Genomic DNA, 22,056 nt, shown 5'->3' on the forward strand with positions numbered 1-22,056 from the left:
TATGCTTGCTTCATGCAAATGTATATATATATGTATATATTTATTATTCGAAATCAATTAAAAACGCAAATAAATGACAAATATTGTCCAGAAACCCTCACAGGTACTGCATTTAGCATCAAAAATATGCTCAAATCATAACATGGCAAACTCAAGCCCAACAGGCAACAACAGCTGTAAAGGGGAGACTCGTGGGTACCCATAGAACCCGTTTTCATTCACATATCTTGAGGTCAGAGGTCAAGGGACCCCTTTGAAAATGGCCATGCCAGTTTTTCCTCGCCAAAATTTAGCATACCTTTTGAAGCGTTATTTAACCTCCTTCACGACAAGCTAGTATGACATGTTTGGTACCGGTGGATTCTTTAGGTTTTTCTAGTTTCATATGATCTTCACTCTAAAGTAGCTTTAAAACTGAGCCGGCTGAAACCTAAAAATCGCGAATAGCGCGCTATTAGAGCGTTATTAGCGCGTTAACTTTGGCAGCCCTAGTGATACTCGCATTTTTATTGCTTTTTTTTTTTAAGCATCCTTTTAATGTTTGTGCATCACAGACACCTTTCTTAATACTGTATACAGACTGTGCATTTATTGATGTTTGCACCATTTACATCATGTGTAGGTGATGTAGCCTAGTTACACAGATACCCAGGCACACCTACACACTACTGACTACTGACTGAAACAGTCCCGATCTCCTGTGTCATTCTCTACCACTCATTCGCCAGCACTCCTCTGGTACTAATTGTTTCGACACAACCGCCCTAACAGAAATGTAAAAGGGTCTGAAGGAGACAAACCTCCCTTTGTTCCCATGCGGGCGTCCGTGTTCACATCAGCAGCATCATCGGTGACAGCTGACGGAGGAGCCTCCGCCGGCCCCCACAGCAGACCTTAACCTTACCTGACTGGTCTATTGATTGTCAACATTTCTTCTGTATAATTACTTTTTTGTAGCAGAGGGGAGAGAAAGGAAAATGGCGGCACATATTGATCTGTGGCAAGTCAGTGAAACAGCCGTTTCCCTTGACTAACAGTGAGTTTCATCCCTCACACTTGATGAATGGTAACAATCTGCCCGTGGATAATAACTTTGTGATGGAATGAACCTTTTTACTCACGATGCGCGCGGAGTATTTGGTCTCGCCTGAAAGGGTTATCAATTCTAATAGAAGTCCACCAGCACAATGGGGGGAGCACCTTTAAGAGGGCCGCACAGCCTCGGAGGGTTTGAGGTCTGATGGCCCCTCTGGGGCAGAGAAGAAAGGCCAAGGTCCCCGGTTGGTCCTCAACCAACATAAACAAAAATCAGCCTGACAATATAATAGATATAATTCAAAAATATTATTCCTTTTGACATCCAGAGTAGCAAAATGTGTATCTTCTTCTTCGCTTTCCTTGTAAATTATTGTCATCAATCTAATGGATGTTGTTACAATTAGTAAGAATATAGTAGTATTAGGTAATTCTAGAAACCACTATAAAATCAGTGTATCTCTTAAGTGCCCATTGCATGCAGACTTTAGAGGTTTCTATTCTGCCTACTCCCCCAAAGCTATTTTTGGTCTGACCTAGTCCTCTGCATACCATCTTTCATTTTCCAGTCCACTATCCAGAGAGGATGCAATAAAATTCAGCTCCTTTTTAAAACAGCTTGCACGTGCTAATGTTTTTCTTCTTCATTTAATTGGATCTTATTTATAACATGATGCTCCTTTGTTCTCGCAAGCTGATATTCTCTCTACTTGCATTTGTTCTTGACCTACACCAGGCTCTATTCCCGCGGGGCACTCTTAACCTTGCACACTGTGCTAATTATCTCTGGAAAGAGGCCCATTCACACAATCATCAATTTCATCGGGCGCTGAAATTGAGCCGGGCATCGCCTGACCGTGCCCCATTTCCGATGAAAGATGGGGATCCACGAAGCTGGCGATCCGGGGGAGTTCACCCGCAGTACAGTACGGCTCCTCATCCCTCGTCCCATCGCGCACGTCTGTCTTCATTACACCACATGACCTGGAGTTAATCTTGTTGCCGCTGTGTTGTTTCCCTTTCGTCTTTGTCCAATAGCCATTCCTCTGCGTGTCTCTCCTCTATCTCTCAATCTACAAAAGAAAAGTCATCCCCAATAACTAGAAGCATTTGGATCTTAGCTCAGCATCCTCACGTCTTCGACAGTGTTGAGTGCAGTGATGATAAGAAATGGCGAAATTAAAGAGATGAAAGTCCTGTGTACCATTTGCAGCCCTCGGTGGTAATCTGATCATGATGTTGGCCATACAGTCACTTCACACTTGGCATTCGAAAGACGCCTGATCAAACCTGATGTGTTTTTATAGAGGAAATTACTGTGTATATTTTTTCTCTTAGTTTATAGGTTACTTTGAAAGCAGTGGGCTGAGAAATGCTCATCACCATATGGCTGCCAGTCACCACTTTTTGGTGTCTTTTGTTGTTGGTATTTTTTTTCATCCGGCAGCAGTATGTTGAGAAACATGCTGTGAAAATGCTTACCAGAAAGAATGCATTTGTTGACAGATGATGCTTTTAGCATATCCTCACTTACTCACTGGTTTTTAGTGTCCGCTGGCTGCCTGATGGTTTTCTGTATCATTACAGATCCGCACATTTGGTTAGTAAGTATCGTTATTTAGTCAAATTAGTGATTGTTTCCTACATTTCTGTACTCAAAATGATGCCAGAATTATCTCAATAGTTCTGTTGTGGCAAGTACATGTTACGTAGGTTACCAATGAACTATGCCTTTTGTTTATTTTACTTTCTAATCAAGTTGTATTTCTTTTTTTTCTTTTTTTAGGGCTGTCAGAGTTAACACAATAATAACACGTTCCCTTTTAATGACACTAATTAATTTATTTAATGCATTAATGCAACTTGTGAGTTTTAGGTTGTAGCGGGCTCAGTTTTAAAGCTAGTGCAAAGATACTGGCATCATAAGAAACTAGAAAAAGTAAGGAATCCTTTGGTAACACGTCATACTAGCTTGTCGAGAAGGAGGCTAAATAACGCTCCAAACTTACTCTAAATTTTGGCGAGGAAAAACTGGCATGGCCATTTTCAAAGTGGTCCCTTGACCTCTGACCTCAAGATATGTGAATGAAAATGGGTTCTATGGGTACCCACGAGTCTCCCCTTTACAGACATGCCCACTTTATGATAATCACATGCAGTTTGGGGCAAGTCATAGTCAAGTCAGCACTAAATACTTGACAAATCTCCCTTTAAGATACATTTTGAACAGATAAAAACATGCAATTAATTTGCGATTAATCACAATTAACTATGGACCATCATGCGATTAATCGCAATTAAATATTTTAATCGATTGACAGCCCTACTTTTTTTTTATTCACTACTTTTAGGCGCTTGCATCTCAAACAAACTCCTCATGGACTTGGTAACTCATAGTCGGAGCCTGTTAGGACAACTGCAAACCAAAGAAAAGACCACTTGTCCTCAGAGTTGCACTAAAAACTGACGTGTGTTCAGTGCCCCAGTGTGTGTGTGATAGAAACCAGTCACTGCGCCTTTGAATAGAATTGTCACTGATTACTGGTATTTATTATAATTACCCCCCACTCATGTCACCAATGGAAGCTTTTAAAAGGAATATAATGGTGTTTTATTGAATCAGCATGTCCCTGTCCTTCCTCCCGTCCGCTTCGCACAAATCTCCTCTGAGCACAAATAGAATAAAAAGGAAAATCTTTAACCATGAGATCCTCGTCTGTTTGCAATCCAGCCCTGTGCATGTTTTATTGAGCCATTCTGGTGTAAGTGACTCGAAAAACATGAAGGTAGTTATTGCTTTTGACAATAGATCCGTGTAATTACTTTTATTTCAATGATTTTATTTGAATGGGATTTTATTTCACAAGGCAGTTGCATTAATTTGAGTGAGCATGGAGCACTCTCAAGTAGCTGATCTGTAATCTATAGTTTTTTTCAATTATGTGGCCTGAGCCTTTGCTGTTTTGACACACAATTTAGGCCTCAAACAAGCACCTTTAACCTGGTAACAGCACAGGGTTTTCCTTGCACTGGCTCAGGTTTACCTTTTTACTCGAACACCAATACTATCCTCCAAATAATCAGACAAAATCAGTGGGTAACCTCCCGGGTCTGAGAAGTGAAGACAGTGCTCATGTGCCTTAAACTTGCATTTTTTCTAATAGCCAGTAGGGGGCGACTCCTCTGATTGCAATAAGAAGTCTGATTCTGTAGAAGTCTATGAGACTGTATACAAGAAGTGGGCGTATTCACCGTGACGTCACCCATTGGTTTGTGGACTGTCGTTTTGAAGCCTCAATTTCAGCATTTTGGCCATCTTGGTTTTTTGCAACCAGAAGTGACACTAGAAGGTGGAGCTAAGTACAACCGAACTCTCAATAAGACATTTGTAGTTGACCAAAAGATTGTAATTAATATTCATGAACTGAAAAGACACTGTGAAAGGGTTAACGTTCTAACACAAAAACACGGACAACTCCCAGACCGGACAACGCTGTGGTAGCTAACCTGTCAATCACAAGGTAGCCACGCCCTAAAGCATCCCCTGCTTTATGGTCTATTTGACTCTAAATGGGACCCCCATCGCCCCCTGCTGGCTGTTAGAAAGAATGCAAGTTTAAGGCACTTCAGCATTGGCTTCACTTTTCAGACCCAGAGGTAGCCCACTATGAGAAATGTACCCTACCTCTCACTTGATTTATTACCTCAGTAAACATTGTAAACATGAGTTTATGATCTCAATCTCTAGTTTCAAGTCTTCTTCAACACAGCATGATGTTCATTTCATAAATTATGGTCCCATTTAGAGTCAAATAGACCATAAAGCAGGGGATGCTTTAGGGCGGGGCTACCTTGTGATTGACAGGTCGCTACCACGGCGTTGTCGGTCTGGGAGTTGTCCCCATTTTCTACTTACAACTTTAACCCTTTCACGGTGTCTTTTCAGTTCATGAAAGCAAATATAAAAAAAATGTTCCGCCTACAGCGTTGTTGTACTTGTACTCCACCCTCTCGTGTCTCTTCTGGCTGCAAAAAAACTAAATGGTGACGGCCAAAATGCCGAACTCGAGGCTTCAAAACATCAGTCTACAAACCAATGGGTGATGTCGCGGTGACTACGCCCACCTCTTATTTACAGTCTATGTATATATTATGAGAAAACAAAATATTGTCCCTGCTGCCCTAATATAACAGCAGCACTAAGAATATATCACCCTCTAATCCAATATGAGCCCTTGTCAGCTGTCAAAAGTATCTCTCTCTTCTAGAATGATGTTATAGTTTCCTATAAAACTGTTATCAATCCTTTTATTTTTATTTTCCTCGCCATCTTATTTTGAATTATACCTGTCAGCTTTCCCTTTCCTTTTACAAACAAAACCCATTCCCTGTAGACCGGGGTGTTAGATCTGGCAACTCAAAAACCTCAACACCGGCTCCTCGAGGAAAGGTGTGCTTTAAATACCCATTTGAAAGAGAAGAGAATAGACGATAGTCCTCTTACACATTTATCCTACTGCACTTAGCCAGTCTGAAAGCATCCATAAATAATGGCGCTCCTGTTTCCTGTAGGTTATCAGTGCTGGAAAATTAGCTTTTAAAATGCGGTTTGAAATCCATTCGGGTGATTGATGGGTGACGGGGCTAATAAATTTCGGCAGTTTCTAGGAGGCCGGCTCACAGCCATTCTTTACGGTTGTCATGAAGCCAGACACATTTGATGTGGAAAATAAGGAGGTCCCAAGCCAGCCGCGCTTAATAAAGAATGCTATTGTATGGACAATTTGTTGTTGTTACACGGACAATACAGACAACTAGCTTTCTATTAATCATTCTGAAACGGGAATGGTGTTTTTTTACCTATACTGAAAATGTATTCTTGAAAAATGGAGGGATCAGACCCAATTTTTAGCTTTTGCAATATATTAAATGACTCAAATGTGTGCATGTGCTTGCCAAATACCCTTTTACTATATGGTTTTGAGTCCCATATGAGTGAGGGATGACGCTGATTTTTACAAAAAGTTCAACTTCCTGCTTTTTCCTTATTTCCCACCGTGCTTTTAAGACATGACTGTGCAGTCTGGTGGCTCGCTGCCACCTCAGAAACCCTCTTATGTGAGCGCTCAGCAGAGCTCCCGGCTGTAGATCTCCATCAGGAGTGCAATCCTCCCGAGCACTTTGTTGGACCACCCTCAGAGAGGAGGTTCCTTCAGCACAGCACTTTGGCACAGTCCAAATCCGGTCAAGCACTGACCACACAGTCTAGAATATCACAGGTCCAATCCAAATAGCAGAATACCACATTCAAACTGAAACCATCTGCACAGGACGGATCAAGGAGGAAAAACGCATCAAAATGTTGGCATCCGACTCATAAATCCGTCATTATTACTTGAGGGTTCGGTTTTGTTGTGCCGTTAAAGAGAAGTGAATGGCTTTAGACCAAAGTTGTCCTCAAATGAGCGTCCAAATAAAATGCAGTTAATGCTGTTATAAGGAAATCTTCAAAGTGGCGGATTTATCCCCCACCGGCATCTGCTGTCTGTTCGCACTAAGAATTAGGGGACATAATCTTCAGCAGTAATCGCCCGGTTGCATACAGTGGATTTACATTTTTTCACACTGTGTAATCTCGCATTTACAATATCATTTACGTGGGTTTCTCCTTTCAACCCGCTGACATCTCTCTTTCCCTCAGTTAAGCTTTGAGGGAGATTGACAGGGGACAGGCTCAAGGCGTTGAGTCTTGCTTTGCATACAGCGACTCATGATACTTCAACGGACGCACACACACGCTCAATTTTGATTGATACTTAACTGAAACTGAGCTCTTGTTGCTGTCAGAGCCCAGCTAAGTCTCCTGAGCCTCTTGATTTTTGACATTTGTAGATATTATATTCACGGTGCAAGGAGGCTGTATTTTGTGATGTGATCCCCTATAACACTTTAATCTGTTTAGACTGCTTCAATACTGTGGCAGGGGAAGGGAAGGGGGCAGGAACCATACAATGCAAGAGACGGCCGCCTGCCAAGGTCTCACTGTATCCTGCACGCACTGAATAATATCACACACAGTGCCAGATTCAAGGTTTTATTTGGAGCTTTGGGTGGCTGTTTTTACTTTTTGGTTTCACTTTTTCTTTTTTAATAATATGCAGGCAAAACATTTTAGATAATAGGATAAAGAGTTCTGTTCATGTACTGTGCGTGTATTGGATTGTTCTCTCCTCCACACATATATGTTAAACAAAATGAAACCAAGTGATGCCATATTTCTTCAAATTTGGCTGAAAATTAAATGAAAATGCACCTCATGCCAGGCTTGATGTAATCACATCTCACTGTACTGTCAACTGCACACCAATTATTTGAATCATCACTAGTTTTTATGCATTACTCCCCTCTGTCAAGGATAAATTAAAGCAGTTTTTTGCTGCATTTCCCTCTAAAGGAAGCATAAAGGCTTTGAAACAGCTCCGGCTAGTGCACAGTTGGAACAAGCAGCACTTAGTAACCTAATGCTAGTCCTGGTGCTTAATGGTTTGCATTAGCTGCAAGCAATAAAATTATCCTAGGTCCTCACTAATGTTGGAATAATCATTTACAAAGATGGTTACCACATGCTGGAACTGTTTTCTTCTTTTTCTCGTTTTCTTTTTTTTTTTTTACGACCCTAATTCGCTGTTATTAATAATGAATAAAAATGCAATTTTCAGTCCGGTTGCTCCAGGGCTCTGGGAATCATTTCAATGAATATTTCAGCACATTATTTTAATCATGGCTCCACATATGCAGGGAGGGGGCTTGTTTTATAGGCTCATGCCTCAACCGCCCCGAGACCCCGATCATTAAACCCCACGCTGTCTGCGTTGAGGTTCCTACCTTTGATTTACAAGACTTGTTAAAAAACATTGTAAAAAAAGGAGGCAAGCTGTGCCATTTATACTTGTAATTTGATGCTGTATTTGTTAATGGGAGTGCCTGTGATTTATGTGTGCTGTGGTTGCTGCTGCTCCCTGCTGTTCTTATGCTATAGGCTTTAGCAGAGCTAACATTACGGGGCCTCCGCAGAGCATGCCACCAGTCGGCCTAATAAATCTGCGATCTCTGGCCTGATTTTCCTCCTCAAGATGTTTTCCCCTGATAAGGAAGTGGCTGCCGGAATCAGACCACCACTGAGGGGTGTGCGCTCCATCTAACCTGCCTGTCTGCCTGTCTCTCCCACAGTCAGCTGCACGACTTCTGGCGTCTCGACTACTGGGAAGACGACCTGCGGCGGAGGCGGAGATTTGTCAGAAACCCGTTTGGCTCCACCCACTTGGACGTCACATGCAAGTCACTGCAGGAGTATGGTGAGTTGGTCATTTCTACGATTAGAATATATATTTTTAAACCCCATTAGAATTAGGGAGCTGAACTTTTGAGGGCATCATTAGCCCGTATTAAATGTAGAATATCAATGTTGCCATTAAAGCATAATAGAAAAAGCATTAAAGGGCACTAAAGTTATCCCAGCCTCGTCCACATAGTTTAGCATATTGCTTAGGAGAAGTTAAGTGTCATTTTTATAGGTGACATATTTATGAGTTCTGTGAATTGAACATGACACATACATTTTATTACACTTTTTTTTTTTATTTCCATCACAACACATACTCAAGAACAAATTGGATCTCTCCCTTTTATTGTTTCTCCTCTTTGCCTGAAACTTTTTTTTATTGACCCGGGCAGTGTTTCAGTGTTGCCCACCACCTTGTGTCAATTTTGCCTTATGTCATGCACCAGCGACTTTTAAAGGGAAAGCAGCTCAGTACTATTAACCACCCATTGGCCCTTCTCTCCCATCTGTAATTGAATAGCAGAGCAAATGTATTAACGGCACAAGGGCGAATGTATTGATTCTGAAATTAATGGAGTAAGCGCCTTCTTTACTTTATAGAAAATGGAAAACAGGCAATGCATTATGGTCATTGTAGCCTCTTTAAACGACTGTAGACCTACAGCAACACACGCATAATGATCGCAATGTTCACTGTCTCTGTGTCGAGCCGCAGAAGCCGACCGTCGTTTGGGTTCAGGATGTCGTCTTTGCTGCTTTGCTAGCTCTGCTGTAAGAAGATCATGGCAGCGCTGTAGATAAACGCGTGCCAGCTGCCGCCTCGGCTGCAGGTGGTCCATATATGAGACACACATGCAATAATTGCACCGTCTGCTTTAGATTTTGTGGTGGTTACATTATTTTTAGACATAAGCTCATTTTGTGGGCTCTTGGTGATATGTGGATACTGCTGTGACGACGACTCCAGGATACAAATGTTACAACTTCTGCACTTTTGACCTGCTTAGAAATATTAAAGGCTTTTAAGAACTTCGGTATCATCTGCAAAAAAATTTCCTTGAATTGCATCAACATTGCCTACCTGTAAATACCATAGAATATATACTGTATATAAACAGACAACGCTTCTCCACTTCCTCCCACTGTACAGAATCTAAAAATATCTCAGATACGGGAGCAACCATCTTGAGATTTTGACATAATTTGAAGCCATAGTCTGCGCAGTAGTGATCGGGGGCCTGAAGCCTCAGTATCGAGATCCTGCCCACACACCAGCCTGAGCCAATCGCAAGCCAAGAACGGCCACAGCTTGCTAGCATGAGCCACCTAGCTGCTACGTTAGCATCACGGTAGCTGTTTGGCTAGAAAGATACAACACCTAACCATAATATCTTTATAACTACATTTATGATCAAATTGACACATGTTCTGTTACTAGGGCTGACCTGAATACTTCGAAGCTTCGACCATTGCCATGGTAACCAACCTCCAAATCAGTATTTGAATGCTTTGGTTTTTCTTGTACTTTTTTATATAAGTACATAATAATAATGTGTAAATCCCAAAATAGCCCATTAAATAAGGAATAATCCCACAACATTATTCATATTCAACATCAATTATTATTAGTTATTCTCAAACGGATATCGTTGTTTGTTGCGTGTAGAGGTGCGTGTGTGTATAGTAGTGCAGCAACGGCACAGTCCCGGGCACTGTGTGCTGTGCAGCCCCGGGCACTGTGTGCTGTGCAGTCCCGGGCACTGTGTGCTGTGCAGTCCCGGGCACTGTGTGCTGTGCCGCGTGGCTTCGAATTTGACTTTTTATTTTGGCCCACGTCCCATCCACTAACATGGAGGGGGCGGGCTTTATGACCTATACTGCAGCCAGCCACCAGGTGGCGATCCAGATGTTGTGGCTTCACTTTTATGGAGCTGTCATGTCATCCATCTTTACATACACTCTATAGTAAATACCCGCACATCTGTAAAACATCAAACATCAATAGCAACTACTCCCGCAGCATGATCCGCCTTTGATAGCTTTTGATTCATATTTTCAGTGTGCTGCAAACAATCCTCACCTCGCTATTAACTAGATGTAATAAACCCTGGCTTCAGCTTATACATTTTGGCCATTTTTGTCATTTGTTTTTGATATTTGTACATTTTTTGTATCCATTTATTTATTCATGATTTAAATTGTATTTTATGTTATTATTATTATTTTGTAACTTGAAGGCAGGAGGAGTAGGATTTGTTGGTGGCTGTTTGGAACGATAAAATAAATACACTACTTCTGGTGGAGCTTCTGAGTTATGTGGAGTTGGTATTGCAACATAGAAGTAGTGAATGTTGTGAAGATATTTTTATTGAAACATTACTTTAAGATGGTGCAACAAAGGCAAACTGCCTGTGGGATACCACTAAAACGATAATTTTTCTGATTGTAAATAAACATAAAACACATAAAATATGATTTCTGTGGACAATTTTGATAAAATTACTTTAATGCTTGTATAAAAGCAGGTGAGAAGATTATACTGAAGGCAGATTTCCATTGTTCCATTTGCTTTGTCAGTTAGCATCGCCCAGTGGCCTCTTTACCTACTGTGCAGTTGCTCAAATGGGTTTATGTGTGTATCATTTCCTTTGGTGAATTATGTGACAGATTTCTTCTCGACAATGCCACAGATACATATCATATTAGTCCATCAGATCAGTAGAATATGCTTCCGAGCTATCAGTTTTGTTTCTGTTGTTTGACATAAATGCCTCGGTGTAGTTGACTGAAGACTTGTTGAAGTCCTGCCGGCATGCGGTGGTTTTAATGAGCAGAATAATGTATAAACTTGTCAAGTGAAAGGGATCGCCTGCGGTCGGATGGCCTTCTTGCTCTCCTTGAGAGGTGAGCTGCACTTTCAGGCTTTTTCCAGCAGGCTTTGATGTGGTTGCACGGCGGAGGCCAGGTTTCGTTCTGAGTTAAAGCGAGAAGGATCTTTTGTTCTTTTTTGGAGCTTCAGTAGATTTCGTTGGCGGTGGCAGTTGGCAGTTTTTGTTTTAAATGTACTATGACAGTTTGTGCTTTTTTTTCCCCCAATGCATATTCATTTTTAATTAGCATAGTATTAAAGATAGGACCAGATAACCCTGGTGCAGAAGCTCAGAGGTTGGATATCCATAATAGCATAATAACATCCAGACTTTGTTTCCTAGATTTGACAGGGACTCTATTGAACTTTTTAGTGGGTTGCCGGCTGAGTATAAGCACCAGAGTAGAAAAACAAAGAGGTTGTTTGAGTTGGCCCTTGAGAGTCATTATTAAAGCTTTAAAATCTGGGACTATCGGAGAACCAGTAGGTTGTCCAAGTTGAACACACAGTTTCTGGTTTGACAGCAGGATATGACAATATAGGCTCAGCCACCATCTTGAGTTTGAAGAGGGCAGACTTTACACCGTCGTGTTCACAGTAAACGTCAGTCTTACGAGCTCACTTGGGGAAAATGAAAGTCAGCAAGATTTTTTTTCTTGAAAGAACACTCAGTGAGTGAGTGGCCTGTGTTGTTTTTGACAGCAGAGTATCGTAATCTTCTGTTTTCTCTTAGACATTACAAAATAAAAAATTCTTCATTCTGTTAGAAGTTGGATTAATAATTTATTAATTGTTGTGTGGATTTCAAAGAGATTTCTTGACCAATTATTTTGACCACTTGCCAATGGAAACATAATTTAAACCCACGTTTTTTTGTGATCAACTTTTTACTGAGTTTGTTACATGAAAATTGTTGTACGCAAGGTGCCATAGACAAGGATTCTTGCGCAGCCTTTTTACACAAACTATATACATATCACCATTGCCTTGCAAAGAAAACAAAACTAAACAAGACATAAACCCACAGACAACAACAAAAAAATAAATAGAAAAAATATATACATTATAATATAAAATAAAACAAAAAAACTATAACAAAGTAAGTGTGTAGGTCTTCTTACATTAAATTAAAGTGACACATATTTGTGCAAGTAAATGTGGGTTTGAAAGAGAACTGATGAGTAAATCCCAAGCCTCTGCAGCGGATGAATTACAGCTAATGACCTTTTTATTAAAGCCACATTTTAAAAATGTATCTTTTTTTGTAAAAGATATTTCCCCACAATCATCATATGCCAAGAGAAACATTTAGATTTATCATTCTTACTTAAATTCCTTGAGAGAGCAAAGGTCGAAGGGAAACTTTTTAAAAAATCAAGTTGATATATATTAGTAAAACTAGTGCATCAGTGTAATCTTTGTAATGACTTTTGTGCAACGTGTGTCTGTGTGTTTGTGAGAGTGTGTGCATTCATGAATGTGTGTGATGGGAGGTTAAACTCTGCCTTAAACTCTTCCTCGTTGTCTATTAGCAGCATTGACAGCTTAGCCAGCACATTCTGTCTCTGCCCTCTGCCTGTAATAACCTGCCCTGTTACAGCCGGCCACGGCCCAGGCATCAGACTATATTGTTAGGTGATTGGAATTGGGCAAGCATGAAATGGAAGTCACGTTAATATTGATCCAAGTGTTTAACGGGGTGTTTTACCTCCGGGTGTCCTTGCTGTCTCATTTCAGGTGAGCGGCTCCTCTCAGAGCTGATTGCCCCGGGCACAGATCTTTATAGCTCTTTAGAGGCACCGGCCTCGTGATGTGATATTAACCTTCTCCGGCTTTATAATCACAGATATTAAACTGTGACGAACGACGTCGGAATATTTACTAACATGCAAATCGGGGACATTTGAATGCCGCCTTTCAGTAAACACACGATATGCTCAGAAACGGTTAACGCTCAGGTCCAGATGTGGGGATTATTAGACACTGCTGTTGATGTTTTGATGGAGAGAAGATGAGGTTGTTTGTAACCTCTGGCAGCACAGTAGACACGCACTGCACATCCCAGGATATTTAATAAAGAACTCCCCAAGAGGAAGTGTCTGCAGCGTATAAACTCCCCTACATCAAAGTTATAATGTTTACCTTTACAGTCCCAAAACACATACTCCGCAAAACGGATGGCGTGCATCACAGGAAGTATGAAGCTGTCACCCCCCTCTCTCTCTCATTTCATCTTTCAGTGCAGAGTAAATAAAAGTGAAGAGACAGAGGGCAGAATTGCATCGCCCTACCGGTAATGCAATCCCATGCATTGGACTTTTTCTCCCCATGTGGAATGTGGAGCCCGTGGAGAGGGAGCGTAGGAGGGCAGGATCTGACACAGATAGAGGCTGGGAAACGGAAGAGATATATTTAAAACATTCTATAGAGCTCATGTTATACGGATGTTGGAGCGACTGCACGAAACACCGATGTACATTATAAGATAGTATAGTAAATACACTATGGAGCCCAGGCTTATACTAATGCGTGTTATCTACAGAGATCTGACAGAATGGGACATAAAACAGAATAATTCCTGCAGAAGTCCAGAGTTTGAGCTCTTTTCCTCTCTTTGTTTAGAAATAGGTCAAGATAGCTGTGTGTCTTTAGCTGTGTCCAAAATGTTTTCTGTCATATCAATAGACAAACATTCACTGATTCAAATTAATTCAAAAGGCCGGCCTCTGCTTGCTCCCTTTATTATTTATATTATCCAGATTAGACCTCTTCATGAAAACCTCTCATAATGAGCAACCTTTAGGTATTTTGTGTTTTATTTATAGTCGTGTAATTTCCCATGTATTTGTGAAATAGGCAGGTTCTTTTCCCCCTGAAGAGAAGTACCCGTGCACGTTAGTTGAACCTTAAGTGAAACATTATGTTGTGGATTTCTTTTCGATGAGTGGCAGTGAAGTGGTTGAGCCAGGGTGTATAATACATAGGAGACTTAGAAAAAGTCCTGCTCGCCGGCTCTACTGAGGCTATAAAAATGAAAGGCCAATGCCACTAAACTCTCCAGCGTTGCAGTACGTGAAACATGGACCCTTGGCAACAGTATTATAGTCGATTCAACAGTCTTTAAAGGCCTTTCAACTCTTATCTATTCCATACTGAATAATAAAACTACTCAACACTGACATATTTCCAAAGTGGGAGGCTGTATCTGAAATTATAAAATTTATTTTACTTGGCCTTCAGCTTGTTCACAAAAGAACACATTTACTTGATTTCATCACTCTGTGACTGAGAGGAAAATTCTTATCTTTGTCTCATGTGAATCACACAATATTGCTGCTCATGCACACAACTCAATTTTTCATTTATAATGATAAACATGCCATGAAATTTACACTTTAAAGGAGCTAAATTATTTTTTCACTGCATATCTAAGATTGAGGGATTGCCTCCACATGGCTCTCTACATGGCGACGGCTAAGCCGGCGGCTAGCAGCTAATGGTGCTAACAGCATGAACAGTGCAAACAAATGGCAACAGAGCTAACAGTGTTAACCTAGGGGGGAACCGGAGGGCGGATGCTACGCTTCCACGACGACACGGTGGGTCGGGGTGATGTTTTCAGCAATAACCGTCATATGAACGCAGTGCAGAGTGGCGGCAATTAGCTAGCCAGTGGGGCACACATGCACGCACGGCCGGCCTGGCTACGTAAACAAAGCACAGAGAAGCTTGGATTACTACACACACAGAGGGAGAACGTCTTCATTCTTTACGCAGGTAGACATTACACCTCTATAGCTTTACACAGACAATAGTTGTTTTCTGCTTTATTAATGCTGTGCATATTGTATAGAGCACCTTTAACTTTCTGGAAAACTGTCACCATCACCATTAAAAAATGTATTAGTAATCTCACCCCTCTGCTTCTTATATAAAAACATACAGCCGTGTTATATCCTGTGACCAAGTCCTGTTCACATCGCATTAAAGAAGTAAAGAGGCCACTTCATGACATCTATAAAAAGGGTTGCTAACTCTTTTTAAGGATTTTTAAAAATGCATTATAAATACATTTTCAAAATAAGATCATTTTAGTTTTGTAATATATCACTGAAGGAGATTTTTTAAAATGGCCATAACAGCACAATACTTAAAGGTACAGTGTGTAGGATTTGGAGGTATCTAGTGGTGTGGTTGCAGATTGCAACCAACTGAGTACCCCTCCGCTCACTCCTCCCTTTCCAAGACTGCAGTAACGTGAGCCGCCGAGTGCAAAACTGTTCGCCTCGCTCAGAGGCCATCCTTACCATAATAACAAGAGAGCAACGGAAGTCAGACGCCGGCTGGCAGTTCCACGGTTTTGCACTCTGCGGCTCACGTTACCGCAGTTTCACAAGCATGTCGGAGAACTACGGTGGCCTTCACCTAACGTAAAAACATGAAAGGCTCTTACTGCAGCCAGTGTTTGGTTTGTCCGTTCTGGGCTACTATAGAAACATGGCGGAGCAACATGGCGGACTCCGTGAAGAGAACCCGCTCCCTATGTAGATATGAAAGACTCATTCTAAGAGAAAAACACAACAATTCATAGTTCAAGGTGATTATACACTAATGAAAACATAGATATCAATATTATTTTCCATTTCTGCTAAATGGATCCCCCAAAATGTAACACACTGTTCCTTTAAGCATGTCAGTAACTTAATGTAAACACTCTCTCATACTGTAAGGTCTCTCTGACTCCAGGATGAAACTTAAAATCTGAAAGATTTATTTTGTGCATCAGGTCATCCTTTCTGACTCGACACGAAGATTACATTATAAAACATGTCACTCAACCCAGTATGTTATTTTTTAACGTAATTGTTTTTGACGTGTGTGGTAGACACCCTAGAAAAGAACTCCGAAACCATGAATCCTTGTTGAACTCCGGTGGTGAAAGCTCAGGGGCGTCCTCCGTTGGTCACAGCTGGCGGGTCTTCATCAGCCTGCGATGGGGTCACGAAAGCTCTGAAATGCACTTTGCTGAGTGTAATTAGTGCACTCTGAGGCAGTTTTAACTCAGTGATTGAACAAGAGGACCCGTGAGACTGGTGATCGGTGGCTTCTCCTGGCTCCGTTCCTGAAGGGCTTGAGAGTAGACATGAAATGAAACTGCTGTGATTTTTTTTTTTTTTTTTTCAGAGACGAGGGGAAGTCAACGCTGGTGGCTTCTGATGGACTGCTCACTTTGTAAGGTTAATTAGATAGATGCTAGTTGGCGTAGCATCATTATACAGCGACACGGCAAAGGCAACGTTATTTATTCCTTTCTTTCATTTATAAATGTAGAAGAATTTCAGCTTCCCACACCATAAAATCAACAAATGAACCAATGTTTATGTCCTTCAGTAGGTGGTGATTATATGTATATCCATATTATCTACCCCAGCCTGCACTTGTCTCTTGTTCTTCTTTTTCATTTTCGATCATTCATAGGAGTTATATCAGATATTCAGATGGCCATTCTCTTTGTTTTGCCATTTAGTGGTCAAGGGTGAACACGTGAAACTGTTTGTAATGAGTCTGCCTCGACACCACCTCACAGCAGGTCCTTTAATAGTGACGAATGGCGGCCCTTTTCGCAGCCGCACTTTTAATACAGGAGTGTCTCCGAGTCAACGGGCTATCACTCACGAGAAGATCACTTTTCATGTCAGCACATTTTCTCCTTCGTGTCATAGCTCTTCATTTCTTGGTTATTTATAACCATATCACTTTGTCTGCGAGAACAAAAGTGCATTGTGGGTAAAGCTGATCTCCTCTCCCCCACCCCCCCTAACAGTTGATGTTGGTGATTTGCGTGTAGAAATCAGCACGGTTTATTTGGTCTACTCAACCCTTGCCAATCAGAACATCAGCATGTCTGCTGTATGCTGAACTTTCCCTCGTTTACTCGCAGCGTAATGATGGTTTACAGAATTACAGTTTTAAGTTTCAGTCATTCCGCTTTGATCTCTGACCGCTGGCTGGCTTTTGCCTTTAACATTACACAGAATTCATTTCCGAAACGCACACACTTCTTCCCCCCTCCGTCTGATGAAAGCACTCCAGATATGAGACAGAGCAGGAAGCAGGCTTTTTTTTCTCAGTAGCAGTGTTGACAACAGTCAAATGTGACCTCTTCAAGACAAGGTACATGTTCCTCAGGGGAGAGGGAGGCGAATTAAGAACCGTGCTGAAATGAAACATGTCAGACGGGTGTCAGCTACCTCCCATTTCTTGATATGTGTTCTTCCTTTCATACACGCTAGTTTTTCCTCTGGTTATTTCCTACATCGGACTTCAGAAAGACAAATTCCCATCAACGTTGCGAGCAGCCGCGTGGCAGGCACATGTTGGAGATGGGCTGATTCAAGCTGATAAATGTGTTCCGAGACCTCTTTGTTTTGCAGGATGTATGAACACATCTTTTTCAATGAGCACGCTCCACTATAGCCATATGATGAAGTCCTGGTGTAAGCAGCCTCCCTAATTGTGCTGTCTGTTCAGTCTCACTCTTGTCAAATCTCCAAAAGCGGCAAATGATATCTCTAATCGACTACGAGCTTGAGATGTATCGCCCGACTCAGCTGTTGGTCTTTCAAGATGCAGATAGTGTTTCATTGTTGACCTTGTCTAAAAATAAAAGCTGAAGCACCTCTGATGTTCAACCACGCGGAATGTATTCAGTGAACGAACGTGTACCTTGACATTCTTTTATATGCTGTGGCAAGTACATTAGTGAGCATCTCATATCAGGTTCATCCTGCATATATTATGTGTTTCATGCAGAGATTTCTGCATGGTTTATTTCTTTTTATATATTACTAGATGTTGTGCATTTTAATAGCTTATTAAAGAAGATGCTTTGCTTTGAACCTGTGGATATGCACAAGCTCAAATGGGTTCATGACGCCTGGTTTAGTAAGTTATTTTTGAGGGTTTTGCAGTGTGTAAATGTGTTGCAGCTAGGTTTGTGAAAATGAATGCGATAACGCAAATCCGTTTTAACGCCACTCATTTCTTTTGCATTAATGCAACTTTTGATTTTTAAGTTGTAGCAGGCTCAGTTTTAAAGCTAGAGTGAAGATACTGACATCGTATGAAACTAGAAAAACCATATCATGCTAGCTTTTCGTGAAGGAGGCTAAATAACGCTCAAAATTTACGCTAAATTTTGGTGAGGAAAATCTGGCATGGCCATTTTCAAAGGGGTCCCTTGACCTCTGACCTCAAGAATGTAAATGGCTTCTAAGGGTACCCACAAGTCTCCCCTTTACAGACATGCCCACTTTATGATAATCAACATGCAGTTTGGGGCAAGTCATAGTCAAGTCAGCACACTGACACACTGACAGCTGTTGTTGCCTGTTGGGCTGCAGTTTGCCATGTTATGATTTGAGCATATTTTGTATGCTAAATGCAGTACCTGTGAGGGTTTCTGGACAATATCTGTCATTGTTTTGTGTTGTTAATTGATTTCCAATAATATATATATATACATATTTTGTATTAAGCAAGCATATTTGTCCACTCCCATGTTGATAAGAGTATTAAATACTTGCCAAATCTCCTTTAAGGTACATTTTGAACAGATAAAAAATGTGTGATTAATTTGCGATTAATCGCAATTAAATATTTTCATCGATTGACAGCCCTAGTTTACACATGATATATCCTTTTTTCGTATTTTTCAAAAACTTTTCTCAGACTAATGGTTACTTACTGCGTGTGTGCGTGCATTGCGTTGTGTTGCGTTGCGTTGCGCTGCGTTGCGCTGCGCTGCGCTGCGCTGCGCTGCGCTGCGTTGCGCTGCGTTGCGTTGCGTTGCGTTGCGTTGCGTTGCGTTGCGTTGCGTTGCGTTGCGTTGCGTGTTTGTATCAGTGGGATGGATGCAGGGGTCATCGATGTCTTTAGGTTGGTAGGTTTTTTTTTTGCTTGATTTTTTTTTTTTCCTTATGATGCTGTTGCATTTTCTTGAACTAAATGTGTTGATTTAATATATGGTTTCATATATGTTGGCTAAATGCATTACTGAGATGTACTACATATACTATAGTAAATTAAATTACATTGCCTCACTTTGAAGCAAGCTTTTTCTCAGTCAATGAGTTCAACAGCTGAACCATTTCATACTTGGTACGGTACAGTATTTCTGAACAGAAATGCATCGATGGAAAGTGCAATAACTAATGAAAGAATAGGAAATGGGTGATGGGACTTCGCCAAGGAATAGACCATAGCCAGGTATTTCTGTCCATTTAAGCATAGTGATGTACACCGGTCAGAGTGCAATATTTAGTTATTGTTGTGTTTTTGACAGGCACAGAGGAGGACGAGGTGGTCAAGTCTAAGAAAGTCTTCCGCAGCCAACCCGTGGCCAGCCAGAACCCCGAGACGGAGCTGATGCTGGAGGGAGATGAAGACGCCGTCAGCCTGCTGCAGGAGAAGGAGATGGACAACCTGGGTGGTAAGTCAGCACACCAGCACCTCCATTAACCCCAAGTCAGCTTCACCTCTGCTGGAGCATCAGCGCTTGTCTTTTATCTGTCTGCTTCCTAATTGCTGGCATAGTTACAGTGTACATGATTAATATCAGCATATCAAGTGTTTGGATCAATGTAGTAATGCTCATTATATGGCGTTGGCAACAGTACAACTGAAGAAGGGGAAACTTTGAGATATTTGGCTATTATTTAGTATTGGAAAAATCCAATTATGTAATGTATTTGAGGTTTTAGTTTACAACTCGCTTCCTGCAGTTAACCATCAATGTAGTTCTGGAGTCAAAGACTGTGTCTCTGTACTCTAACCTGGACAGCTTTGCTCTGGTTTGACAGCTACATACTGTATTGTTTTGGTCTGACAAGTTGTCCTTCTCTGTTTTGTTTTGTATCTCGTCAGCACCGTTCCTTCCTCGAGTGTTTATCTCCAGAGGCAAGTCTTCTATAGTTAAACTAACACCGGAAAGATGATCAGTCCAGAAATCATATTTAACTAACTGAATTTAACTTAACTTTACAGTGGCCTTATTTAACCTAACCTCATCTGACCTAATAATGTGCCCTTAAAGGTTGGGTGGCACCATTCACAATCTATTCATATCAATGGAGTCATTGTGTTTACTTCATGTTATTAAACTGATATTCTACTCACTTAAATACTAACAAAGTATTATTAATTAATGTTGCTCTGTTGTAACTATAGCATATTGATCTGCACTTTAATAAGGTTATAATAAAGAGTCACTTATTGTAATCAAAGTGATCTGAGTTCAGACTCCTGATAACTCAACTCTACACAATCTTTTCATCATACTGATTAAACATTATTAACAGCTACTGGGTGAAAATCTGATGCAATATTTTATTACTCTGAATCAAAACCATGCTTAATAATAACACACCTAATCAAACATGTGTATCTCCAGAAATATTGTAACATAATCAATCAATGAATTCTTTGATAGTTGGAAATTAATTTAGTCAATCAAATTTTGTACAAATGTATTTTTCTTTCCCAGCAAATACAATCCCAATCCCAAAATACAGCAATCATCTTTATCATTATCTCATTTAAAGGACCGGTGTGTAACAGTTAGGGGGATCTATTGGCAGAAATGGAATCTGCAATCTGCAACCTCACTGCTAGATACCGCCAGATCCTACACACTGCACCTTTTAAATGAATAAAATATTATATTTTAACTGAACCTAGAAGGAGTTTGCCAAGGAAACTACATAAGGGTATTATCCGTGTTGATGTGAGCTCTTGGTTGTTAAGGGAGAGCAGACAACAACTTAATTCTCCTGCAGTCAAACTAACCCTCATTCTCTCGACAGTGAGCAATCATGAAGAGATTAGTTGTCTCTTAACAGCTGAGGAGAAACTAATAACAATATACCATCTTTAATTTATTTTACCCATGTGATTTGCTATTATTATTTTTCATCCAGGATCTTAACCCAGTTGTAATACTTTGTCTGACACAATTCAGTCAGTAGTGCATCTTACTGCCACAGCCACGGCTGCCCAAAGATCCTGTAATTTACCCGGCATCACATTCAGTGTGTGAGCCAGCCTACAGTATCGAGCCAACCTTCATGCTTTTCATGGCTTTAAAAGGTAAGATATCCAGAGTTCACTCGAGTTTTGAGTTTAGATCAACAATACTGCCTTACATACTTGTCAATAAAACCTCATTGCATATAATTGATGGTTTAAATAAGCGAACCGTGTTACTTGTTTGATGCCTTAATGATACAGGCTTTTTTAGTCGAATATAAAGTAATACTAATCCCTGGAAGTCATTACCAATCCCAAAAACATCTCCTATATTCCAGTGACAAGAATAATAAAGCAGTAAAGTAGGTAAAGTCTGGGCCATTGTTGTTGACAGTTGTTGTCACTGGATGTGGTTTGATTTTGGATTATTGGCTACTTCAGACAATTTAAATGACCATCCACTGCTCTAAAGACGGTATATACTGTACATGTTCAGCTCTTAGGCTGACATGTTGTACATTCAAATTGTTGTTTCAATGATATCTATTTCCCTATTTTCAGAGAGTGTGCAAATTCTAGCTGGGTTGTCCTCACAAAAATAACAAAACTGAACAGGAAAATTGGAAGATATTCTTGTTTTGGTAATAGATTTGCAATAATAATCTAATGTCGTGGATTTTTTTACAAGGTTCTGCAAGTTAAATTATTCACAGTCTACAAAGCAACTTGGTGCTTCAAACTGTGTTTTAACTGAAGTCACAGGTTTGATTGCACAATCCCTCCA

General features: G+C 40.7%; 1 protein-coding gene across 2 annotated transcripts in view; it reads left to right on the forward strand.

Moving 5' to 3' along the window:
- Nucleotides 1–22,056, forward strand: part of LOC141770603 (neurobeachin-like) — a 286,789-nt gene that overhangs the window by 183,106 nt on the left and 81,627 nt on the right. Inside the window, exons 25-27 of one of the 2 annotated variants that reach the window (XM_074640306.1) lie at nt 8,266–8,390; nt 19,591–19,737; nt 20,172–20,204. In XM_074640306.1, coding sequence (XP_074496407.1) covers nt 8,266–8,390; nt 19,591–19,737; nt 20,172–20,204 — 305 coding nt within the window. The remainder of the gene's footprint in view (nt 1–8,265; nt 8,391–19,590; nt 19,738–20,171; nt 20,205–22,056) is intronic. The other variant, XM_074640308.1, reaches the window with a different exon arrangement.

The sequence above is a fragment of the Sebastes fasciatus genome, chromosome 7 (genome assembly GCF_043250625.1).
Source record: "Sebastes fasciatus isolate fSebFas1 chromosome 7, fSebFas1.pri, whole genome shotgun sequence".
In the NCBI taxonomy this organism is placed as follows: domain Eukaryota; kingdom Metazoa; phylum Chordata; class Actinopteri; order Perciformes; family Sebastidae; genus Sebastes; species Sebastes fasciatus.